Genomic DNA, 27,691 nt, shown 5'->3' with positions numbered 1-27,691 from the left:
ATACACACAATTTCATTGTATAGATACAAAAATTATGGAATAAACTCATACTTTACCTAAAATGACATAACTTTTAACGAGACGTTTTTGACATAATTAATTGCTAGAAATAACTCAAAATCTCTAGCTGGTATAAAAGACAGTGGCTATAGTAGTGTTTCATTGGGGAATTATCTTCACAGAGTTTTTTAACATGAGAGTGAGAACTGTATTTAACCCTGATGATTGAAAGGAGCCTATTTTTATTCCCTTTGGCCAAGGGAAAAACTGCAGGGAATTGGTTTATTCAGTGTGTCAAGAAAACTGTTTGCCAGTATTCTAGTAGAGGAAGTGATACCAAAGAATGGAATGGAATTTGGAATGAAATTTGACAGTATTCTGATGGAAAAGGTAGAGGAAGTGATACCAAAGAATGGAATGGAATTTGGAATGAAATTTGACAGTATTCTGATGGAAAAGGTAGAGGAAGTGATACCAAAGAATGGAATGGAATTTGGAATGGCATGGCATGGCATGGCATGGCATGGCATGGCATGGCATGCTCTTAAACCAACATCAACAGTGGTGGGATTCAAATTTATTTATTTATTTATTTATTTATTTATTTATTTATTTATTTATTTATTTATTTATTTATTTATTTATTATTAAATTTATAGACCGCCCTTCTCCCGAAGGACTCGGGGTGGTGTACAGCCAAAGTAAAAAACATAAATACAAACATTAAAAACAATTTAAAAAGATATATATAAATTTGGCCCCAAAGTTAAAAAACAATAACAAAACATATTAAAAACATTTAAAAAGCATTAAGCCAGCCTGGCTTGCTGAAAAAGGAAGGTCTTCAGGGCACGGCGGAAGGCACCGAGGTCTTGAATTCTTCGTATCTCTGGGGGCAGTTGATTCCAGAGAGCAGGTGCCCCCACAGAGAAGGCCCTCCCCCTGGGGGCCACCAGTCTACATTGCTTGGCCGATGGCACCCTGAGGAGGCCCTCTCTGTGGGAGCGCACTGGTTGGTGTGAGGTCGTTGGTGGCAGCAGACGGTCTCGAAGGTATCCAGGTCCTATGCCATAATTTAACAATCAATTCTCTGCCCTAATGATTGGCTGAATGGGCGTAGCATGGTGGGCATGGCCAGGGGATGTGACAGGCAGCACTCCGCCTCCTGCACCCCTCTGGGAGCAAAAGTGAGCCACCGGGGGATGCCCCCCCCGTGCCCCATTTTGAGCCTACTAGGCCTCCCTGCAGCCTCCTGGGAGCAAAAATGGGCCACGGGGGGGAGGGTTCCATACACACACCCTGTGCCCTGACTTGGGCTTAGGAGGCCTTCCTGCACTTACCTGGGAGTGGGGCGCATGGAGACTCCTGGAAGGGTGGGGTGGAGAGAGGCGAAGCCAGCCAGCAATTTAATTACCAGTTCACCTGAACTGGCTTAATCCCACACTGAACATAAAAAAACAAATTAAATTTGGGAAGTTTAGTTCAGCTTTATGCAGATGAGACAGTATGCAACATGGATTTTTGCTCTTTCCTCAGCAAGTCATTGGAAAATGTACAATGAGAGAAAGAAAATGTATTGTGCTTTTGTTGTCTTAAAATGTATGATAAAATGAATAACTTACGATTCTGAAATGTTTTCTACAAATATGTAGCTGAAGATCAATTGCTGAATGGGATAAAAACCAGTGTATGATGGAAGCAAAGTGCATATTACAATAAAGCTCAGTGAACTGTTCAGCTTTGAACAAAGAATAAAGCAAGGATATGTTATGCCTGATGTCTGATGAGTTATTTTATATATTTATAGATGGATGTGTGAAGAATGCTTGTCATGAAGTTTGAGCTGTGTGGTTGAGGACAATAATGTAATGTATGTGTATCTTTATATGCAGAGAGTGCCATGTTATTGGCGAAGAACCTGAATAACCCAAAGCAAATGTTAGACAGATGTACAAAGCAACAAGCAATATGGATTTGAGAATTAATGTACCAAACATCAAAGTATTTGTGTTTGACAAGAAAAATAAGAGTACATTGCTTGCAGGTTGTATATAAATGGTGAATTAGAATAAATAGATAACTTTTTGTATTTGGGTAGACTATTAACTAAATATGAGAAAATGGATAAGTAAATGTTTAAATGATGCCGGTGAAAAGTAGTGGATAGCATATTGTGAGGAATCATTTTTTGTTAAAACGAGTAAAATGGCTGCAAATGAACATATGCTTCTGATTATTTTGTGATACAAAAGTAAACCTTAAGGCCATCAGCAGAAACAATAACTAAAGTAAGTTTGACACAGTATGAATGGGGACTCAAGAAGCCCTCCGCTAGGGGTGAAATCTACTTACCTTCCCTACCAGTTCGGACATGTGCTCATGCGCACACCATCTTCACATCCAATTTTTTACCTTCTGCGCATGTGCACAGGGTTAAAAACCAGGAAGCAATGATGTCCGGGTGGGTGGGCGGAGCCTCACACTGCTGCCACTACCAGTTCGCCGAACCACGTGCCGCTGGCGCTACCAGTTCGTGCTAGCCAGAGAAAAACGACAGGATTTCACCACTGCCCTCCACCGTAATTAAATAAAATGAGAGCTGAGAAGAACAGAAGGCAATATATTCATCATGTATGGAAGAGGTATGATCAATGATAGCTTGCAAGTATAGAAAAATATGGAGTCAATGAAGCTGCTATTAAATACTGTAGTTAATGTTGGATGTCCCAAAGGTGCTTTTTCAAAAACTTTCTTGCTTTTTTCTTGAAGATATTACACTTCTCATCCATGGAGCTTCTTCAGTTGTGGCTGAATAATAGAGAATGGAAGGATTTATATTTCGTGCAGTCGTCTGGTCATTAGCACTCTCTCTAGCACTCTCTCTTGCATTCTCGTGGTAACGACCAGACGACTGCAAGAAATATAAATCCTTCCATTCTCGATCATTCAGCTACAACTGAAGAAGCTACTTGGATGAGAAGTGAAATTCTTTGAAGAAAAAACAAGGAAGTCCAGTTGCCTTTTGAAAAAGCACTTTTGGGACAACCATATCCTGGATGATTGATAATTTCCGTAGACGTTGTGTTAGATGTTTCTCTTTACTTCCTACCCTCAATTTATGTTGCTTCCTACTTATTCTTTTTTTGTCTTAGCCTTATTGCTTACCCTGAAAAGGGACTTGAATATTGCTAAAAAAAAATTCAAAAGATCTTGAGGAAGAGTTATAAGAACCGAATCTGCTTTCATTGGGGATGGCCTGAGGAACTATCCAGGAAACCGGAAGTCATATTTTATTTATTTATTTTTTATTTATTTGTTTCTCCAAGCATGTGTTTGATAACAGATATAAGTGTAAACATAACTATGAATACATGAAGTAGATACGAATAAAAGGGAACATTAGGACAGGACGGTAGGCACACTGGTGTGTTTATACATGCCCCTTACAGACCTCTTAGGAATGGGGTGAGATTGACAGAAGACAGTCTTAAGGATAAAGTTTTGAGGGTTTGGGGGAGAAACCACAGAGTCAGGTAGTGCATTCCAGGCATGGATCACTCTATTGCTAAAGTCATATTTTCTGCAATCGAGTTTGGAGCAGTTCACTTTAAGTTTGTATCTATTGTGTGCTCGTGTATTGTTGTGGTTGAAGCTGAAGTAGTCATTGACAGGTAGGACATTGTAGCAGATAATTTAATGTACTACACTTAGGTCGGACCGAAGACAGCAAAGTTCTAATTTTATTATTTATAATATTAATGCTATTCATAGCTTCCGATCAGTAGGTCATACTAATTTTTACAGTTGCACTAGTTATTTACTATAAAACCTTTTTTTTTTTTTAATTTGATTTATATGCCACCCTTCTCCGGAGACTCAGGGCGGCTTACAATGCGTTAAGCAATAGCCTTCATACTTTTGTATATTTTATACAAAGTCAGCTTATTGCCCCCACAAACTGGGTCCTCATTTCACCTACCTTAGAAAGGATGGAAGGCTGAGTCAACCTTGAGCCTTGGCGAGATTCGAACCCTGCAGTAATTGCAGGCAGCTGGTCTTTTAAAAATTACAAGCTTCTATAGTTAATTTTGCAGTTTCCTGAATAAAAATATAAGGTCTTTGGATGGGATTTACCTACCTGTACTTTGTATGGGAGGAACATAGGGCAGTTTAGATTTTTTATACTGGTAGTCCTTGACCACAATTGAGTCCAAATTTTCTGTTGCTAAGTGAGACAGTTGTTAAAGAAATTTCGCCCCGTTTTATAACATTTCTTGCCACAGATGTTAAGTGAATCAATGCAGCAGTTAGTAACACATTTGTTAAATGAACCTGCCTTCCCCCTTGACTTTGCTCGTCACATGGTCACAAAAGGGGATCACATGACCCTGGGACACTGCTACCATCATCAATATGAGGCATATTGTCATATTGTATACAGATACAAGCATCTGTATTTTGATCATGCGACCATGCTGCAATGGTCGTTAAGTGTGAAAAATGGTCATAAGTCACTTTTTTCAATGTTGTAACTTCGAACGGTCACTAAATGAACTGTTGTAAGTCAAGGACTACCTGTGCTTATTTGGCCCATGAAAGATTGCTTGAAACACCCTCGTTGTTCACTGCTTTACTGTTCTAATTTGGCACCACTGGAATACTACTTCTCTCTCTTCATTTGGCTACTATTCCCCACCACCCCTTCTAGTTACTATTCATGGCATCTTTGGATGCAGAAATGAGCTGACTTTCTTGGTTTCCAGTTAAGTCTGTGGATCAGATTTACTGTAAATTTTAATTTCATTTTTATATCAGACACAGAAACTGCTGGAAGTTTAAGCAGAATGATTAAAACAGCTTTGGCCCCTGCATGTATCTGGTGTACCAATCAGGGTTTATGGTCTTTTAACTTTTTCCCCCTATGGTTATGCTTTAATCCCGTTAAACACATAAATGTTATCTGCTTTGGTATCTCATTAACTGGAGAAGAATTACATGCTCCATAATAATTAAGCACCAATAATATTGGTATGTCGAACACATGCCTTATAGACATTCACATGTCTTCCTGCAGGCACACTCTCTCATTCGGAAAAGATATAATGCGATATATTTTCCTCTTTAAAGCTGGTTACTTTAAACCTGGTGGGTCTCTGAGGAGCAGGGTGAAAGGCTGAGTTATATTTTTAGTAGAAAATGAGACCAAGGAGCAAATTTAAATGAAATGAATATAAGAGTTCACAAGGAGCTTCCCCTATTTAACATACAGCAGTTTTCTTGTTTCTGCACCCCAGCCATTAATTGTTATTAGGAGGTGCCATAATTCCTTTTGCTCCTTGCATTGCACTCCTGGGTCACTGACCTGTGGTCCATTTCCCCATTAGTACTAATAAGTATCATGAGATAGTTGTGGCAGGAGTCAGATGCAAGATGGCTTTTCAGCTTGATCAACGTCATAGCAATCAAGGGACTTCCTTTTACAAATGGTTTAGTTCATTTGCTAAGCAGACTATGAGATATTATTTACAGCGAAAACACCACTACAAGTCATAATACTAGTTACAGTACATTTGTTGGGGTTAGGTAGTTATAATTCAGTGTCTCGGTGTACATAGTGTTTTTTTGAGGTGGCTGAGTTTAATTACGGCTTGATATTGTGCTAAATGAGAATACAGATTCGACAAACCTCACTGGCTGGATTAAGTTTTACAGTTTACAGTAGGGTAAACAGTTAAATAGGGATGCAGAGGCTAAGATGCTGAGCTTGTCGATCAAAAGGTCGGCAGTTCAGCGGTTCGAGTCCCTAGTGCCACATAATGGGGTGAGCTCCTGTTACTTGTCCCAGCTTTTGCCAACCTAGCAGTTCGAAAGCACATAAAAAATGCAAGTAGCAAAATAGGAACCACCTTTGGTGGGAAGGTAACAACGTTCCGTGCACCTTTGGCGTATAGTCATGTCGGCCACATAACCGTCTTCAGAGAGTGCTGCCTCTTCGGCTTTGAAACGGAGATGAACACTGCCCCCTAGAGTCAGGAATGACTAATACATATGTGCCAGGGTAACCTTTACCTTTAAACCATTAAATAAGCAATTTTATTTTGCTCCAGTTTTGATGGGACAAACATCAACAACAAACTGAATGGTGTCCACAGCAATGTTGGAACCATAGGATGGAGGGAAAATAAATCCTTCTCTTTCTCTCTTCTTCCTCTTTCCAATCTTTACATGTTTGGAGGTTAAAAACCAAAAATGAAGCAAGAGAGATGTTATTCTGTCTTGCACTATCCTGCTTTTTCCAAGAGGAGTAAATGCTAATCAACTAATCACCTAACCATCAGTCCAGTTTTAGACAATACACTGAGACACATGTATTGATCTAAAAATATTTTCTGCCATTTTCAACTAAAATATTACCAATAGAGATGCACAAAATGCCATTTTACCCACCCTTCAAGATGGAATGTTTCTTTACTTGTTTAATTATTAGTTTGAGATGAGTTGGGCTGAATGGCACAGAAATAAGGGAAATGGATATAATAGTTGACGGTGAGCAGCTTCAATCTGCCTTTTCAGAATGCCGTTTGATGCCTTTAATGGCTGTGAAGTAGATATGAATTCAACAAGTACAGCCTTTCTTAACATGACAATGCAATAAAAGGGGGAAATTCATTTCCTGGGTTCTTGTCAGTTATGCACCAGTCAAAAATTGCTGCGTTAGTTTCCATTTAAAAGGAGAATCACATTTTTTAGATATAGTTCAAATACTATAAAACTCAATACCTCCCTTACGCCATGATTTATCTGGTGCCTCCACTGGTGTGTGGGGGTCAGAACAGCAGTTGTCATTTAAAAATGCACTTCTATGTTTGGTTTTGCACTTCTACATTCCAGTTGTAGTGGTAGTAGTAGTTACTGGGGTTTTTTTTGTTTTGTTTTGTTTTGTTTTGTTTTGTTTTGACACAATGAAAGCCTGGACATTGTCCTACAGCATTGTCCATTTGTTTATAGTTAATGTGATAATATTTAAAGTGTGCAAAGAATTTTAGTTTTCGATGCCAATGAGTACGAATAAATAAATAAACATGGATATGAACACAGGAAATGGGTACGAATAAATGGGGACAGTGGGACAGGGACAGTAGGCACGCTGGTGCGCTTATGCACGCCCCTTATAGACCTCTTGGGAATGGGGTGAGGTCCACAGTAGACAGTTACAGACCTCTTAGAAATGGTGTGAGGTCTACAGTAGACAGTTTAAGGTTAAAGTTATGGGGGTTTGAGGATGTAACAACAGAGTCAGGTAGTGCATTCCAGGCATTGACTACTCTGTTGCTGACGTCGTATTTTCTGCAATCCAGTTTGGAGCGGTTTACCTTGAGTTTGTATCTATTGTTTGCCCGTGTATTATTGCGGTTGAAGCTGAAGTAGTCATTGACAGGTAGGACATTGTAGCAGATAATTTTGTGTACTACACTTAGGTCAGACCAAAGGCAATGTGGTTCTAGGTTGTCCAAGCCCAGAATTTCAAGCCTGGTGGCATAAGGTATTCTCTTGTGAGCAGAGGAGTGGTGTATGGATTTGAGTAAGCCATAACTCAAAAAGTGAGGCAAGGAAGGACACCATCTTTAACTATTGTAGATATTCTTCTGGGTGTGTAGTCTGCATTTGATGATCACTATCTCCATCTCTTAACAGCATGCTTTATTGCAAGGTTATGGGAATCGGGTGAAGATTTTTGGAATTCAATATGGCCCCTATTTCTCTCTCCAGCAACACTGAATTGTGAAGCTGGGTCTGCATCTGAAATGAACATGGAAAGAGATGTTACTTTTTGCCTCAGGCAACAAACATTTTTTGGGGTGGAAATCTTACAAGTGCATTTGGTTTTATTTCTCAGTCCTCTCTTTCACTTACAGTACTTCCTAATCTTCCATGTTTTTTTTTTTACACTGCTAATTTCCAATCGCTTACTATTTTACAGTCATGTGAAAAAAAAAATGAAAACAGAATATTTGATGCATAAATCTTTTAATGTTTCTTTGGACTGTTGTGCGCCTCTTGCCTATCCATGTTCTGGTGACTCTTTATCGCTCCCTTCTGATTTTTCTTTTGTCCTTAGTTTCTTTCAATTGTCATTTTATGCATGAGATTTGTATTCTTTTCTTTTTAACTTGGTGCTTGGCTGCTTTTTTAAAAAACTGAATGTTCTATGATTCTACTGTATATCAGCAGGGAGAAATGTCCTCCTGTGACGCATGCAAGTGACAGAACTATGTTAGCGCAAAGAAAGAGTAAAAAGAAATGTGGTGCTGAATTTTAGTTGTTTTTGGGGTGTGCTTTCAAGTTATAAAAAGCTGTGGTATATCCAAATGGTGTCTTCTGAGTTTCCTTCTGGAGCAATTAGGAAAAAAGAAAAACAAAACCACAGAACACAGAATGCTTGAGGAAAACAGTAGCCATTTTCATTTGCAAAATGTGATTAATCTTGCACTGGTTAATGGTATGTTTGTCTTCTGACACTGAATGTTTTTAAGTGTTAATTCTTTTATTCTTATGAATCAGTTTGCAATGCCTTGACCTGCTAAGACGGTAATGAAATTTGTGAAAGAACCCTTTCAGTGTTTGGTTTTTAATCCCTATTTGCTATCTCTCGTTTTTAACAAGAATGTCAGCAGGTATTCTAAAGTTCAAAGGGATTTTTATGTTCAGAACTGCATTTAAATTATATACACCAGGATTGGGGGGGGGGGGAAAATCAAGTCCTTACTTAGCATTGGAAATTGTTAATTACTGTGGCTGGATTTATGAAATTCAATTTGCATGTGTTAGAATGTTTCTTTTAAAACAAATTCCTTTAAAAAAAACCAACCTTTATTTTGCTTTTTCAATTTGGAATCTCTGTAATACAGACCAAAAGCTAAATGGTTGTTCCCTGAAATTTATATGTTTCAGTGCTCATAAATAAATTTGTCAATTCAGCAGATGAAAACATTCCTTGGCTGTTATTTTGTATATAACAGGTCTTTTATTTATTTTTTTTCCAATTAAAAATATTCGTGTTCAGGTTTAATATAATTTCTGGACTGCATATTTGCTTTTTAGATAGAAGTTGATTAAAAAGCATCTCAGTATACCCATTGAGAGATATTTCACCGGAAAACACATTTTGAAGATAGTAAGATAATAATTACTTATCTCCCTCCTGGAGATTTTTTCTGGAAACATCTTTGGAAGTTTAATATTGATTTTTTCTTCTTCTTCTTCAATCTTGTATATTCTTGAATTGTCTTTTTCCTCCATTTTCTCCATTCTCAATCCTAGGTCCCCTAACAAAGAAACAGACAGATGATTTAGGTGCTAATGAAGGTGCAGAAGACGAAGGTATTTTTTTCCCCCTGCCAAACTGATTTGCATGACAAGAATCCCCCTTTGGAAAACTTTTTTCTCCCTTCTTTTTTTTTTTTTTCTTCTTCTTGTCTTCTTTTGAAGATGTGTTTTTTTTTAAAAAAAATGCCCATTTTTTTGATGTGTTTTGTCTTCTTGCTTGTTGTTACATATTTTATTTTTTTTAAAGAAAGAATGTTGTTAAGTTCTTTAAATAACAGTGTTTTGGGTTGTTGTTTTTTTTTAAAGGAGGGTGTTTTATTTTTCTTTCCTTGGGACCGACTTTTGGTGTGTTGCATCCCGACTGAATTTTGTCCATGAGAACTAACACACTCTGGAAACACACTCTGTAAAGCTTCTTGCATGTTTTCTAACCTCTGTTTTGATCGATTTCACTCAGTATCAAGGTGATGTGTTTTGTTTCTTTTTTGTCACCCACTTATTTCCATTTTTATAGAAATGTGTTTGAACGTGTGATAAATGCTGTTATAAAAATGTTTCCTAAGCAACCATATTGCTCCGATGCTTCACATCTCAGTATCTTCAATGCAGTTTTACTGTTGTAGAAAGGGAAAATGAAGAGAAGAGAGAGATTCTTAAGCAGAACATTCTTCTAATTGGAGAACAATTACACAAAATCTTAGCTGTCTGTCTGTCTGTCTGTCTGTCTGTCTGTGTCTGCCTGTCTGTCTGTCTGTGTCTGTCTGTTTACCAAGCAACCAACATATCTATCTATCTATCTATCTATCTATCTATCTATCTATCTATCTATCTATCATCTATCTATCTATCTATCTATCTATCTATCTATCTATCTACCTACCTACCTACCTACCTACCTACCTACCTACCTACCTACCTACCTACCTACCTACCTTCATATCTATCTATCTATCTATCTATCTATCTATCTATCTATCTACCTACCTACCTACCTACCTACCTAAACCTTGCCTTTATTATTTTTACAAATAACTCAAGGTGACAGACATATTCAACACACATTCCTCCTCCTGTTTCCCTACAACAGCAGGTCTATGAGGTCAATTGGACTGAGAGAGAGAGTGACTGGCCCAGCTGCCTTTGGTGGCTAAAGCGGAGCTTGAATTCACAGTTTCTAGCTTTCTGGCCTGGTTCCTTAACCACTGGCTACTCATTAACAAAAAGATTAATCTTGTTCTTAATGATGTAAAGACTATTCTGAAGGAAAGGTGACACCTGGTGACTACATGATCATAACTACTGAGTTTTCTTGACAAAAGCATAGAAGTGGTTTCTTCTGACTTCTTCTGGAATGTTCGTTCAAGTTCCAGTCTAACCAACCTCTAGTATTCATTCTTAAACTGACCAGGCCTGGCCGGGTGAGTTTCCAAGTCTAGACAAGATGACTAAGGTCCTGTTACCTACATGAGACTATACAGGAGTGGGCTTCAGATCCTTTAGCAATGGGTTCACTGCCCTATTGCTAGGTGGGCGTGGCCATGGTGGGCGTGGTCTAGTCTGCACCTGCACGGCTGGGGGAAACTATTTTCGCCCTCCCCCGGCTCTGGAGGCTTTCTTTGAGCCTCCAGGAGGGCGAAAACTGTTCCCCCCGGGCTCCAGAGGCCCTCTAGAGGCCAGAAATAGGCCCATTTCTGGACTTCTGGAACCTCCAGTAGGCCCAGACACTCCCAGACCCTCTGCATTCCTCTGCACTTACCTGGAATGATGAACGAGCCGCGTGGAGACTCCTGGGAGGGGAGGAGAGGGGTGGGCATGGCCAGCCAGGGGTAGCATTTGGGGGTTCGCCAAACCCCGGCGATCCTTGGCTAGAGGATCGCCTGAATCCTGCCAAACCCCAGGAACCCACCCCTGAGACCATAGGAATAACAGAGCTAGTCAACCTTTAAGATAAATAAATGGTTGATTTGGTTTCATTTGAAAACTCTCCTGAGAAATTTTACTTTTACCAGCATCTTTGTATTACGCCTCTTCATCCCCTTCCTTTCTGGGATCCTGGAACAGACCAGCTGTGTGTTTCTTGTCTGAGACTCAAAATTATTCAATTATGGGTTCAGACTGTGTGTGTTTGTGTGTGTGTGTGTGTGTGTGTGTGTGTGTGTGTGTGTGTCATTTCTATTTCACTTTGAATTAAATAAAATACCAAGGAAAAATGCTTAACTGAGATACTGTAATATATTCTTCAACCTAGAATATATTTTGCTACCTAAATATTGTTTTTTTTTCCCCCTGAAATTTTTTTTTGCTCTCTGAACACAGTTAATTTGTAAAATCTGGCTTTTCCCTGCTTTCAAGAGCCCTCCCATGCACCCATGAACTCCCAAATTCCACTGTGTCATTAATTCAAAGGTTGACTGAAGAACTGAGTTATTTATCCCTTTAAATAAAAAGAATAAACTGAAAATTGAGGGGGTCAAAGGCATAGAGATAATTAGAAAAGTGAGTTAATTTTCCCATTAGTGCAACCACTGGAACCAAATTCATTTTAGCCCCGTCTCATTCGGGTCAAACTGTAATCTGCTCACGCCAAGCTTCTATCTCTAAGTCTGATACTCTTTAAGAGGTCATAAGCTTTGCAGGAATCTTCCATTCAAAGCTTAGGATATCGGCACTCCAGGTTTGGGTACTTAATTCTTAGCCTCTACAAAAGCTTTAGGGTCATTATTTTCTGACATTAGAGAAAGAAAACTGTACTTTTTTGCAATACTTCTAAGATGCACATTCAGGAGTAGAAAAAAGGATGGACTCTCTGTGATTTGAAATTATTCAGGTATATGTACATGCCTAATCATTAGGCATATAATCATTAATTGATGGGTGGTGAAAAAGTTGAATGACCATTTTGACATTATATAAACGAACAAAAAAAACAGCATTTTCAAAATTAGATGCCCTCCTGCCACACACATTTCTTTAAAACATGAAGCACCTGACAGAAAGTCCTCATTTCATGACTGCCCTTGATTAGCAACCCTTTGCAATTACACAGCGATGAAAAAGTCACTTTACAACCAATCCTCGCATTTACAACCTGTCCAGGGCTGCAAAGCAAAGGAATGTTGAAGTCAGTTCTTTAGCACAGTCACAGTTTCACTTAGAGACGGTTTCATTTAACAACCGAGTAGCCAATCCCAGTTATGGTTGCTACAGTAGAAGAGAATTAACAGTATTGGTTAATCAGGACCTCATGCATCATGCATTCGTACCTTCTGTACGAAATAATATTTATCCTCAGATTTAACTGTTACATTTCTTCTTAAATACTTCACAGAAAGATGTATGGAAGTCATGGCAACTGCACTTCTTTTCTTTTTTGGTTTGAAATATTTCGCTGCTTTTCCAAGTAGCTTCTTCAGTGTTGTTGGTTATTGCCTTTTGCTACTTAGAACATCCTGGAGTTGCATGAATGATAGAAAAGCAGCAAAACATTTCAAACCCACCCTAAAGAGAGAGGGGGGGAGGGAGAGGGAGGGAGGGAGGGAGGGAGGGAGGGTGGGAGAGAGAGAGAGAGAGAGAGAGAGAGAGAGAGAGAGAGAGAGAGAGAGAGAGAGAGAGAGAGAGAGACTCTCTCCAATTGCCATGTCTCAACTTTCAGTCAACTCTACAAATTGTCATTATTTAGAAATATTGTAAATTCAGAACAAGCCTATGATTTGGGGGCCACAGACATAATGTGACATTTCTCCAAATGGTCTCATAACTAGAAAAGAAAACACAATAATCACATTTCTGTTTTTCCCCTCCTTTTAATTTTATGGAAGGGAAATGAAAATAGGGCTCTGGGGTATTTGACACTTGTCTTTTGCCAAATAGAACACCTTGGGTTGCATGGAGTGATCGAAAAACAGCAAAGCTTTTCAAACCAAAGAAAAGAAAAGAAATTCAGTTGCCATATCTCAACTTCCAGACTCTACCTGGATGACAGAGAATCATCATCTTCCTAGAAAGATATTAAGTCGGAGATAAAATTATTTATTGTTTCAATACATGTTCTGCCGCTGTCCCCAGAATACTCAAGGTGTCCAATAATTTAAAATAAAATAATTTTAAAAATCCTTCAAACCACAATTAATTTGTTTATTAGTATAGCTCAAAAAGCCTGGCAAAAATAAAAGCAGCACAAGTGAGGCAAATCCTACTGAGTGCATTTGGAATTTTAAAAAGATTTAAACAGATTAACAGAGTTGGAAAGGACCTTGTAGGTCATCTAGTCCAACCCTCCACTCAAGCAGGAGATACTACACCATTTCTGACAAATGACAGTCCAGTCTCTTCTTGAAAACTTCCAGTGATGAAGCTTCCACAACTTCGAAAGGCAAGCTGTTGCATTGGTTGATTGTTCTCACTGTCAGAAAATTTTTCCTTATTTCCAGGTTGAATCTTTCCTTGATCGGTTTCCATCCATTATTCCTTGTCTGGCCTTCAGGTGCCTTGGAAAATAGCTTGACCCCCTCTTCTCTGTGGCAGCCCCTGAGTTATTAGAAGACTGCTATCATGTCTCCCCTGGTCCTTCTCTTCACTAGACTAACCATGCCCAGTTCCTGTAACCGTTCTTCATATGTTTTAGTCTCCAGTCCCCCAATCATCCTGGTTGCTCTTCTCTGCACTTTTTCTAGAGACTCAACATCTTTTTTATAGTGTGGTGACCAAAACAGGACGCAATATTTTAGGAGTGGTCTTAGTAAGGCTTTATAGAGTGGTATTAGTACCTCGCTTGATCTTGATTGTATCCCTCTGTTAATGCAATTTAGGATTGCATTGGCTTTTTTGGCTGCCGCCACACTGCTAGCTCATATTTAACTGGTTGTCCACTAAGACTCCAAGATCCCTCTCACAGTCACTGCTATTAAGCCTGGTTTCACCCAGTCTATACGTGTACTTTTTTTTTTAGGGTGGGTGGGTGTTGGTTTTTTCATCTTGGAATGATGATGATGAAAACCATGTGACCGTACTCTTCCAAAGTCACACTTGAATTTTTTAGATTTCACAGCAGTTTCCATGTTTCCCCTTGAGCAAGAAACTTCTCTGGCGAAAGAAACTATTGGATTTTTAACATTCCCCTTTTTCAAACAATGCTCTTCTACAGACCACCACAAATTATGACCCACCTAGGCTTATGAAATGGATTGGCTCAGTTATTTAAAAGACTTACAAGCCACAGGGTAAATGTTTATTAGATTGTTGAAAACACTCATGTTCTTACAGCCTCACATGAATAGCAAAATAAAGAAGTCGATCTGTTCCAGAGGGGCCATCACAATTAGATGGTGACTACATTAGCTTTGTAAATTAGAGGGTTTACAGACCTATCCTAAGGTGATGTCTTCAGGTAGGAAAATACCTTCAGGATCCAACTCATACATTAAAAATTATGTTCTCTGCTGCTTTTTACCCACAGTCACACTTTCTTACACATTCTATGACAAGTTATTAGTTATTTCCATAACCCTATTAACATTCAAAACTTTGAGAGCAATTCCCTCATTAACACTGGCTTTTCCTATACTATCAAAAATTAATAAATGGATATTGTGTGATATTAAGAGGTTCCTAATCCTAGTTTTTATTTGGCTCGCAGTTTGGGAAAGGTTGTGCTGTTTACAGATCTTGTTGAGAAATTACTTCAAAGATCAGCTCTTCAGACTATTGTGGCTTTTCTAATTTGTCACATAATTGTGGGGCAGGCACTAATAGTGAAAACATCTGTCAGATTAATCAGTACCTTTCACTCTCTGGGGGAAAAAACAATCTCTGCGCAAAATGAACTTAGCTAGCAGTGATAGGAGAAGTATCAGAAGTAACTCACTTCTTTTTATGAAATTGATTGAGTAGTCATCTATTACTTCTATTAGTAACAGATGACTACTGAAGTTAGTAACAGTGAAGTTCTCTGAAGTTGTAACAAATTATCTTTAGAGGTTCCAGAGTCTTTGTTAAACTTTGAGAAATGGCACAGAATATTCATTTCCAAATATTATTTCACTGAATCATCTATCTATCTATCTATCTATCTATCTATCTATCTATCTATCTATCTATCTATCTATCATCTTTCTTTCTTTCTTTCTTTCTTTCTTTCTTTCTTTCTTTCTATCTACTCTATCTATCTATCTATCTATCTATCTATCTATCTATCTATTCAGTTGCCTTTTTCCTAAGCAATAGAACTTCCTTAGGATAGGTTAATTCTGATGCAAGTAGCCTCAATTGAGAGACCATTTACAGTTACACTAGTGATGAAAAAGGACAGGTCTTTATACTTAACACTTGTGATCAGTGGTGGGATTCAAGTAATTTAACAATCGGTTCTCTGCCCTAATGATTTCTTCCAACAACCAGTTTGCCAAACTGCTCAAAAAGTTAACAACCGGTTCTCCCGAAGTGGTGCGAACTGGCTGAATCCCACCACTGCTTGTGACTGTCGTAGCATCCCTGCAGTTGTGTATTTGAGATTCAGGCATTTCACAATCAGTGGGTGATTATAATCATCACAGCATCCTACAGTCACATAATCATCCTCTGCATACCCAGAGTTTTTTTTGTATGTAACTCTTATTAAAACTTTTAAATAAGAGTAGTCAATAAAAAAGTAAAATCACCAACTTGCGGTCATGCCATGCCTTGTTTAATGACCATGGGTGAGTCCCTTAACAACCATGGCACAAGTGAGGTCATAAAGCCATTGGGGTCCAATAATAATAATAATAATAATAATAATAATAATAATAATAATGCCAGAAGTTTGGATTTGAGTACAGCAAAAACCACTGGGAACATCAGATTGAGAAAGTTTTAGAGAATGAGAAACTCAAGATCTTGTGGGACTTCAGGATTCAGACTGACAGGCACGTGGTCCACAACACACCTGACATAACAATAGTTGAAAAGAAAAAAGTATGGTTCATTGACATTGCAATACCTGGTGATGCACGGATTGAAGATAAGCAGCAAGAAAAAATCACAAAGTACCAGGACTTGCAAATTGAAGTTGAGCGACTTTGGAAATAGAAATCGTGTGTTGTCCTGATTGTAATTGGAGCCCTTGGAGCAATACCCAAAGGGCTACCCCGCTATTTAGAAATTCTAAATTTACCAGACTTGAACATTTTGACTGTACAAAAAACCACCCTACTCGGAACAGCTTACATCCTCCGACGATACCTTAACAGTTCCTAGGTCCTTGGTTAGGACTTGAGCTGCTGAGCTATTAACCAGCCTCAAAGGCTGTGAATCTCACCAAAGATTAACAACAACAACAACAACAATAAACAACTTTATTGTCATTGTATGTATATACACAGTATACACATACAACGAAATTCACTTAACACCCAAAGACCAGGTCCAACACACATAATCCCCAAACACACTCCTACTCACCACAATTCCCCACCCCTAAACTACCCAAACATCCACTTAATCACCCAAATATCTCACTTAATGACTGCATTGCTTAGCGATGGAGTTGATAGTTTGATTTGTGGGTCATTCTTTTTATAGTATGCACAGTTCTAATTGCTGGATTACTAGGAAAACACGTAGGAGATTATTCTGAGCAAATTGTACTACCCTGACTTTTCTATACCTATAGTTTCTCATTATTTTCTGAATGAACTTGCAAATCATTTGGAAAAAAAAAGATCATAAAATTATAATTGAGAGCAGCGACCCAAGATGACAATTTTGGCAGATGTCTCATCATCTGTAAAGAGATGTAGAGTGTTCATCCTTCGTTACACTTAAATATTTATTTTGACCAAAATAAAGAAAGTCATTAGAAGTTACAAGAGACATAGATGAGCTCACTTGTGTTACATGGGTTTGAGCTGAAAAGTGGGCACATGTTTTCTATCTTGTCCAACCATCCCATCTTCCTCCCCTAGTCCTGCGACACACAAAACACACAAGAGAAGCTTTGCTCAAACCATCATGACCAATTTCTATCATTCACTATGGACCTCTCTGCCTGAGATCCCGTTGTCCCTTCTACAAATTATTGTCATTGTTCAGAAGTTCTTCTGTAATTTCTAAACAAGCCTTTGATTTGGGGGCCGTACACATAATGTGACATTTCTCCAAATGGTCTCATAGTTGGAAGAGAAAACACAATGATCACACTTCTGTTTTTTTCCTCCTCCTTTTAATTTTATAGGAGGGAAATGAAAGTAGGGCTCTTGTGTTTTTGACTGTTGCCTTTTTTGCCACTCCGCACACCCTATGTTGCACGGAGCGATCGAAAAGCATAATGATTTCCAAGGAGCAATGAGACACGGAGCAAATAAATCCTAATAAAATATGACAGCAAGGAAGGTAACTAAATCTGCTTACTAAATTCAAGAAGTGTAAATTCTAATTCTGTATAAAAAAAAGTCATATCAGTGGATCAGTCAGACATCGTATTCTTTCCCCATTTTGGAGCGCTGCTTTATTGTATTTAAACCAATTCTGTAAGAAGAAATGAACTGTTTTTCTTTTCAATGTTCCTTTGCCTTGCTCCTTTAAAAAAAATAAAATAAATGCTGATATCTCTATATCCAAAGAGTATCAAGAAAAGCTTTGAACTGTTCCCTGAACCAAACTCTAATCAGACATATATCTCAATTTTAATTATAGGAAGGCCTCTTCTATGATTCTTGTCAAGCTGACATATAGTTGACATTTACTGATCCTAAAATTGTGATAAGATCTGAATATTACTCGGATGGGAGAACATCTGGAAATCTAGGGTTCAAAGATCAAGTGGGAAAATATCTCCCTCTCCCTCTCTCTGTCTCTCTCTCTCTGTCTCTTTCTGTCTCTCTCTCTCTCCATGTGGAATAACAAACCGTTTGTGAAAAAACCTAAACGGGCATATCATGAAGTCACCAGAAATCAAGATCAATACATAGAAGAGTTTATATTCATCTTCACAAAATAATATAACACATTGTTCTTAACCTTGGCAACTGTAAGATGTCTGGCTGGCTGTGGAATTCTGGGAGTTGAAGTCCAGACATCTTAAAGTTGCCAAAGTTGAGAAATGCTAATATAGTAGACACATTTCAGGTTAATTATCTGTTTTGTAACTACCTTCCTGAAAGAGTATTAGAAAGAACATATAAAATTGATTACCCTAATTTATTGATTGTAGTTAACATTGAGTAGTATGTTTTTTATTAGAATCGCTAGCATGACAATGTCATGGAACAAAGTGCGCTTTGAGAGCATATCAAATTTGATTCACCTTTTGAATCCCTATGGGTTGGCATGGGAAAATGAGAATAATTGTATTTTTTGGAAACTTCTAAACAGAATTGTGTGGGGAACTATGTGTATTAATCTGAAGTACACAGTCAATTCCATGCTTCAGGATTCAAGTACTCTTTTATACCGCATGAATGGATGATACAAAAAGCCTTAAATCTCTTTTTATATCCATGAAAATATCCCAAGTTAAAATTTCACATTATTTGAGCTTTCATTTTGCTATTGTTTTACATTTCCCTCCTTAGGGAAGTTTGCACTGCATTATCAGTGTATTACATATTGCATTAGTAATACTTGAAGATATGGGAAGAATAACTTCTGACAATGCATTCAGGAATGAAGTTCCCATATAAATTTAAGCAATGAAGAGTCTTCCAGCATTTCTATTGTCTGGTAGTGCATAATGTGAAGTCTTCTCTTAGTTTAATTACTGTTTTTCTTTCCAGAAAACTTCTTTTAAGTCTAAAACCCTTCTATTGCATATTTCAATATTAATGGTAAATTTATTCTAAATGTAGTTCATCAATCATCAGCTTGAAAGGGGCTTAACATAAATAGCATCATGACCCCTGTATTTATGGGGTCCTTGGTACTCTCTGAGCTTGGTGATCTTCTTGCAGACTTTTCATTACCAAAGTAGGTAACATCATAGCACTAATATTTACCTAGTTTCATAAGGAAATATCGGCAAGAAAGCCACCAATCTCAGGGCGCACCAAGGACCCCATAGTTTCACATTGAGCTACAAGTATTCTGTTCTGTCTTATATATTTCCTTGCTCAGGTCAGATTTGTCTTTAGTCTAGATGGACTTCTCCTGATGGGGTGTCATTTGGATTTATTGGCTAGAATTTCTGAAGGTTGTGGTTCTAACATAGCTGGAAGGTACTATCTGACCGATAGAAAGACAATTGGGCCAAACAAGAAGACAGAATTCCTCTCTTCCATGAACAAGAAGACTATAACTAATTTGACTAATTTCCAATGGCCTGTAATGAATCTCTCACTATTTTAAAGTGGCCACCTTGGATTTAATTTGTTTTCATTGGCATCGTTGATCGAAGGAGTTTGTAATTCATACATGGAACAGACAGTGGGAAAAGACTGGTTAGTTATCTGGTAGAGGAACCATTAAACTATTCAGGAAGCTCTGGGCATATATTTGAAAGTTTGTGTTTTCAATATTTTATTTACTTCTCTTTCTGGACTAATCAGATATATCAAATATTACAATTCAGGGCTGTTGCCTCCATTTCTGCAAGATCTCTCTCTCTCTCTCTCTCTCTCTCTCTCTCTCTCTCTCTCTCTCTCTCTCTCTCTCTCTCCCTCCCTCCCTCCCTCCCTCCCTCTCTCTCTCTCTCTCTCTCTCTCTCTCTCTCTCTCTCTCTCTCTCTCTCTCTCTCTCTCTTTCTCTAAATAGCAGCCCATTTTACATCCATCACTCTGTGTGTCTTAGAATTAAATCATTTAAGGACCTCTTTTGCCTTTTGAAACCTTCCCCCATGGCTCTTAACAACAGCAGAAAAAATTGCCATAAACCACTCTTGTGACATCATAACTTCACTTTTCCTTTGAGGCTGAAGAAATAAGAGTTGCCCGTTCATGATTTAATTTATTCATCTGGGTTGTCCTCCTGAAAATTAATCTCTTGTGTCTGTAGTAGAATTGATTTTCCTAAGGTAGCTCTTCTTTTATGAATAAAGGGGGTGGCACAATGGTGAGAATGCAGTATTGCAGGCTGACTCTGCCCACTGCCAGCAGTTCGATCCTGACCAGCTCAAGGTTGACTCAGACTTTCATCCTTCTGTGGTTGGTAAAATGAGGACCCAGATTGTTGGGGGCAATACGCTGACTCTGTAAACTGCTTAGAGAGGGCTTTAAAGCACTATGGAGCAGTATGTAAGTCTAAGTGCTATTTGCTATTATTAAAGATCTGTCATCATCCTGAGAGATTTTCCTGAGAGTTCAATTATTCAACCGTCTTTAATAAGATGCTTATGTAGCTATTAGACTTTGTTTATTTGCAGCCCAGTGCCAGTAGAGCACAGGTAGAAAAGTAAAAATACAGAAATGCAATAATGAGGCTAGTGCAAATGTCTGTAATACAGGCATCTGATGAAGCACACACTTTGTTGTTTCTTTGTGTCCGGAGTCATAGAGGCATTGTTTGTCCAGTTAGGTAACATCACAGTATCAGGACAGGGAGGGCATGACATCATGCCAGAGCAAATCCCCTCCAATAGTTAGGTGCTTTAAATATAGTGAAGTATGTCATAGAGGAGGCAGTTGTTAATTTAAGTTTTCAGAATTGAATCTGCCCTGGCTACTCAAATAAACAGGAAATATGAAGAGTCTCATGGACCTTTGCTAATATACAATCTCATGGGAAGAAGTCTGCTGTTGTTACCTCTTTGCAGGCATCTACATCCTAATTACATGAAGTACTGTGGAAATATATTTTCAAATGTCAAGAGCAGAATCTTGTAATGGCACAAATAGATTTATGAGCAGCTTCCTCCGATTATGAATTCTTTTGAAGTTATTCCTTCTGACATGGCAATGTAAGAGAGGAAAAAAGCAAGCTTGCTTTAACATTCCATAAATAACCAGAACAACTCTTGAGTGTATAACCTTTCTTGGGCTGGAAGATCCCAGTTGGTCTTTAACTAAAATATAGGGAGACCCAGTCTAGATAATGGATGGGTCCAGGACCAAGAATTAGATGGGTCAAGAATAAAAGTCACGTTTCAATTACACAGTTAGTGAAATTTCTCCCTCGTGTATTTAATAGTTTTCCTCTTCTGTCACATTAAAATATTAAGTTCATCATAAATTATGGAATAGCTTGAAGAACAATGCCAAGGCTTTGAAGGCTATAAGTTGTATTTGCTTGGTTAGGTATAAAATGCATGGGTCTGGTTTGAAATGGCCTCAAAATCTGGAGTAGGATCAACTTCCAATTTAACTGGGGATGTACCAAAGGATAATTCTGTCAGGTTGATTCATGTTAATTTGTTTTAAGATAATATAACTTGCCTCCCTTCATTTAAAAGAAAGTCCACAATCAGTTGCATAAAATGCCAATGTTTTCTGGAAGCCTGTTTAGCTGATAGGCTGTTGGCCAATATTAATGCCAAGATTGCATTACACTAACACACAAAGAGATTTGTGGTTCCTTTCTCATCCTCCATTGGGATAAAATAATTACATATCTGTAATTTGCTAGTCTTTAGTTGCTGTTTAGAAAATTTGAGTGAACAAAGATTTTCATCTTAAAACAAGAATTTGCTTTTGGAGAGGGATTAGTCCAGATCTGTGCTTCCTTTTTCTTTCTTTCTTTTTTTTTTTTTTTAAATCTGCCTTGTGGAAAAACAGAAAACAATGTTGTTCCATCCTCAGTATTTTTTTTCCTTCAGATATTTGAAGATTTTTTCCTGTGCTTCTCTTCAGTCTAAACATACAAAGCTTGTTCAAATGTTGCTCCTTACGTAGTTTTGGGAGCACATGAAAGGTTTCACATATATTTGTGAAGTCTTCTTCGCTGTAGTCAGATTCTACTCATGGATCACTCATTAATCTCACAGAGAACATATCCACACATCACTATTAAGTTGTTCTTTTTCCATACTCATTTGTTAGTTGCAAAGTCGTGTCCAATCCATCACGACCCCATGGACAACATTCCTCCAGGCCTTCCTGTCCTCTACCATCCCCCAGAGACCATTTAAGTTCACGCCGACTGCTTCAGTGACTCCATCCAGCCACCTCGTTCTCTGTCGTCCTCTTCTTCTTTTGCCCTCAATCGTTCCCAGCATTAGGCTCTTCTCCAGTGAGTCCTTCCTTCTCATTAGGTGGCCAAAGTATTTGAGCTAGCTGGACTCTAAGTCTGTTTTAAATATCCTGTCAGGACTGAGACACTGTAACAACCCAGTACAAGTGGATTCTCTTTGTGTATCTTTGTTCCGAGTATGCCATCTTCATAGACTGTGGAAACAAACCTTTTCAATTGTGTCCCATTTCTATGAACTAGCTTCCTCAGTCATCCAAATGCCCCCTTTCCTATTAGTTTAGTGGTCTTGGAAACTGTAATGCTGTGAACCTTTTCTCTCTCACAATAAAATATTTCTTTTTGGCTTGACTAATTGATTAATTTGATGGATAATTCCTGGTGCTACTTTTATGTGGTTTTAATAGGCTTTGTTTTTATTGCATTGTTTTAAAACTCACTTATAGAAGTCAGAGTGTATGCTGTTCAGCATTAGTCTGACCTTTGAACGCAGTAAAATTTAAATAATAATAATAATAATAATAATAATAATAATAATAATAATAATAATAATAAATAAAAACTTTTGACAACAATTTGCTGAAATTTCAATCCAAAGTGAACTACCACATCTCCCCCCTTGGACCATTTCCCAGCTGTTTTAACCTCTCACATCTGTTCTTCAAAAAGCAATTGCTGGTCAATTTCATTTCAGATGTGTTTAACCGGATTTATATATCTTTTTTACACACATGCAACATTTAAATGACACTCCCTCACTCTCACTCTCTCTCTCTCTCACTCACTTCCCCCCCCCATATATATATTCAAATCCGAGTAAGGGTATGGCTAGTTGATGAGAGCTAAATAGCTTGAAATAGAACTAGAATAGAAGCTAGTCTCCCTTTATTTCTTTATCAGCAAAATATAAATTTTATGTATGTATGTATGTATGTATGTATATCTATCTATCAGTAGTGGGTTTCAAATCCTGGTGCTACTGGTTCGCTATTGGGAGCGTGCGGCATTTCTGCACATGCGCAGAAGGTTCTGCACATGTGCAGAGCGTTTTTGATGATGTGTGGCTGGGCGGAGTCTCCCACCACTGCCACTACCAGTTTGTCCAAACCGGGGCGAACTGGTAGCAACCCACCAGTGATACACACACACACACACACACACACACACACACACACAGTATATACACACACTTCCATTGCAGACCTTAAATGTTGAGTGTGTCACCCAGCCATCAAAAAGTCACCCATCCTTGACCCAAAAGTGTAGATGAAATCTATCCAAACCAAAACAAGTAGCACATTTTCTTCTGATATATCTGTTCATCAACCATTGATGTGCATTGATGTTCTAGCTACCATCTTCCACTGTTGACTTACATCTTGCTTGTAGTTTGTAAAACTTCCTAAATTTTTGTCACACACACATAAACACGTCATCTCCATGGCACTTAGACTTTGTTTCTACAAAAAATTGCAAGATCTAATCTGGGTCGATCACTGGGACCAGAAGTTTAGTCTTCTGAGTTTTAGATTCATGCTGGAGGATGGGCCCCCCATGAGTCTGCTAGAAGTTTCCTGTGGTCTGCTAGAAGTTCCCTGAGGATGGGCTCCAGCACAAACTTGGAAAATTAAACGCTTGGTCCCAGTGACCAAGCTAGATTGGATCCTGCAACTCTATCCTGGGACACGTATATTGCCTTCATTCGCTATAAATAATTCTTTGTGCCTAAATGTACATATCTATTTTTGTTGAAATTGGTTTTAATCCCCAATTCTTTTATATAAACTGAAAGGGATGAAGATATGTCTACAGTGTGTTTCAGAGGTACTGTCAGAGCTTTCATAACTCTGGAAAAAAATTGAATCCTCTCAATTCCTTTTTCCCTATGTCCTTTCTGAGTGGAAAGAACCACTTTGCTTCATAGAGGTGGATTTCTTGTAGGTCAGCAGTGATATTTTTGACAGTGTAGCATGCAGAAAATTTATTTCATCTCTATTCTTATCTGCTATGGCATGTGGATAAATTGAGAGAAGTTTGCAGTACTGCCTGTCCTTAACCTTTTGGAGCATAATATTCAGAAGGAAGTCATAAAAAAAAGCATTATGGAGGCTGAATTTATTCACAGAGCTCTTTATAACTTGAACTTGATTTCTTGCTAGAATACAAGGTTCAGGAAATACAGTAGATGTGGCTGTTTCTCCGAAGACAGTTATTTCATTTGCCCCATTTGCCCAGATAACCCAAATGGTGCTACCAAGGCTTCATTACTATTCACAGTCGGTGCTCTGTAATTCAATGTAATTTTAATTAAAGATGAATTCTTAAACAATCTCCTCCTGCGCTACCTACAAGCATACAATTAGCTGCTTACAGCTTCTGCTGTGAGCCAGTCATTTAGTGGTTCTCAAATTAATAATTTATTTTTGGTCCCTACATTTTGCATTCATGATAGGAAAATAAGAAGCCAAAGCTATAGGTAAAAAGCCGTCATGGAGAAAAATGTTGGAGGAAGTGGGAAATATACCCTAGGTATTCTAATTAATGTTGAAACACATCAAATAGGTGGTTCCACAGGCAAAACTAAATGTCATTTCAACCTGTAGTTTAACGCACAAATTGCCAGTGACACCTTTCTAAAAGAGGAACAATGATAAAAAGATATGCAGATTTGCACAACGTAAACCAAAAGGCAAGTTTAAAAGCACTCCAGAGTAGTTGTTATCCTACAAATACTTGGGTGAACAGGTGAAACTTCACTTGTTTATTTATTTATATCCTGCCTTTATTATTTTTTGTAAATAATTCAAGACAGCGAAGATACTTAATAGTCCTCCTCCTCTTTTCGCCACAACAGAAACCCTGTGAGGTTTGGGCTGACAGAGAGTGATAGACCCCAAAGTCACCCAGATGGCTTTCTTGCCTAAAGTGGAACTAGAACTCCCAGTCTCCTGGTGATTGACCCCAAAGTCACCCAGATGGCTTTCTTGCCTAAAGTGGAACTAGAACTCACAGTCTCTGGTGACTGACCCCAAAGTCACCCAGATGGCTTTCTTGCCTAAAGTGGAACTAGAACTGCCAGTCTCCTGGTGATTGACCCCAAAGTCACCCAGATGGCTTTCTTGCCTAAAGTGGAACTAGAACTCACAGTCTCCTGGTGATTGACCCCAAAGTGACCCAGATGGCTTTCTTGCCTAAAGTAGAACTAGAATTCACAGTCTCCTGGTGGTTGTCCAAAGTCACCCAGCTGGCTTTCATGGCTTAGGCAGGACTATAGAACTCACAGTCTCCCAGTTTTTAACCTGGTGCCTTAATCACTAAGCCAAACTGGCTTTTAGGATCCCATGAAACCAATGGGATGGGGAGTTCCACAACTGGAATGCTATCACTGATAACCTTTCTCCTGGCTGCTGAACCAAACCAACTGATACAATCGCTGATCTTAATGCACGTCCTGAAAGGCACCCAAATTAAGAAATATTCATTATATTCCTCTAAAGAGAAGACTATCACCTGGTGAGCTATACATTTCCTATTTGTTCTTCTGTCTAGGCACTCTGTTATTCAGTCAGCTTATATTCTTTATTAATCCCATTCTTTATTAATCCCTGCAGAACAATTGCATGGCAATAAAATACCATAGGGTATTTATTTATTTATTTATTTGATGTGTTTATATGCCGCCCTTCTCCAGAAGGACTTAGGGCAGCGAACACAAGTTAAAAACATGTACAACAAAATTCCATTTTAAACCAAATTAACTAATAAATAATAAATAATAAAACCCAGAATCAGAGTGAGCCTATTTGTTTGAACAGCCAAGTCTTCAGATCCCGACGGAAGGAGCGGAGATCAGGAGCCATCCGGAGCCATCCAGAGCTCAGTAGGCAACTCATTCCAGAGGGTGGGAGCACCCACAGAGAATGCCCTACCCCTGGGCGCCGCCAGATGACATTGGCTCGCTGTCGGAACCCTGAGGAGAGCAGCCCTATGTGAGCGAACAGGACGGTGAGAGGCAGGCAGGAGAAGGTCCTGCAAATATCCCGGACCTAAGTCATGTAAGGCCTTATAGGTGAGAACCAGCACCTTGAAGCGGACCTGGAGAACCACTGGTAACCAGTGCAGCTCACGCAGGAGAGGTGTTATATGGGAGTAACGAGGGGCTCCCGTAACAACCCGTGTGGCTGCATTCTGGATCAGCTGGAGTCTCTGGGTGCATCTCAGGGGCAGGCCCATGTAGAGGGAATTGCAGTAATCCAAGCGGGAAGTAACCAGGGCATGAGTGACAGTGCGAAGGTCATCTTGGTTCAGGAAAGGCATAAATCAGAGAGAGGGATTCCCCCCTCCTGCCCCAACCAGGTATCTGTGATACAGGCCAGGTCCGCACCCTCTTCATCAATAAGATCTCGTATGAGGGGGGCCTTATTCACCACGGACCTGGCATTCACATACACCAGACGGAGACCAGGGTCCCTCGCTCTCGCATCCCCAGGAAAGCAGGGTGAGCAGCCGAATGCATCTGGTGTGATGCTCCCGACCCCTATTTCCATTTCTTCTGCCCCATCCCACCATCACAGGTATAGAATGTCCCACCCCTTTCCGAACATCCTCTACGACTCCCAACCCCCCCAATCCGCCGGGACCGTCAGAATATTTATCAACATTCTTGGAATTTTATGATTTTCATCAGCTGTCCAAATGTAAACAATAACAGAGCCTGTGTGTAACCCATGTGCTGTACATAAGACTACATTCAGTCCCCACCAATCATAGTTCATTGAGAGACCTCTAAACGCAATTTGGTTAATGAAGAGGCATACCCTGTACTTCAATTGTTTAGGACTATACAAGTGAAAATCAGCATCTTGAATGTTACTCAGACACATGAAGCAAACTAATAAGGCTGTTTCCAAGATTGTTATTAGGAGGTAACCTACAGTTTGTTCCCTTTAACTGACAGACCAAGTTAGCTAGCTAGCTCACTCAGCTTAATAACAGGGCCAACCCTGCTTTCTGCTCCTGTATCCATCGGGCCTCCTGTTGATATTTAGATGTTAAACTTCTCATGGTAGAGTTTTAGCTTTATTTATTTTTTTCCTGCAAGACGCCATTAATATTGACCTATATAAACATTAATACATGATCATCAGAGTGGCTTTAGCTCACTAAGGAGAAGTTTGGAAATGTCAGGGCATTGCTGAGGTTTCAGCTTCGGTTTTGCTGCTGATTATAGCCTCTCTGTGTTTTGTCAAATAGGGGCTCTGTATTTCATCAACAA

The 27,691-nt window shown here is 38.9% G+C and overlaps 1 protein-coding gene across 6 annotated transcripts in view; it reads left to right on the top strand.

The window, feature by feature from the left end:
• Nucleotides 1-27,691, top strand: part of NLGN1 (neuroligin 1) — a 559,779-nt gene that overhangs the window by 184,148 nt on the left and 347,940 nt on the right. For 3 of the 6 annotated variants that reach the window (XM_070946553.1, XM_070946551.1, XM_070946550.1), the window contains one exon: nucleotides 9,322-9,381. The exons of the other annotated variants lie outside the window; for them this stretch is intronic. In XM_070946553.1, coding sequence (XP_070802654.1) covers nucleotides 9,322-9,381 — 60 coding nt within the window. The remainder of the gene's footprint in view (nucleotides 1-9,321; nucleotides 9,382-27,691) is intronic. 6 annotated transcript variants of the gene reach the window in all.

The sequence above is a fragment of the Pituophis catenifer genome, unplaced genomic scaffold, assembly GCF_029215685.1.
Source record: "Pituophis catenifer annectens isolate HBS135680 unplaced genomic scaffold, rPitCat1.0.hap2 SCAF_6, whole genome shotgun sequence".
Taxonomy (NCBI): Eukaryota; Metazoa; Chordata; class Lepidosauria; order Squamata; family Colubridae; genus Pituophis; species Pituophis catenifer.
Note: the sequence above shows the minus strand (reverse complement) of the source record. Positions and strands in the feature narration are given on the sequence as shown.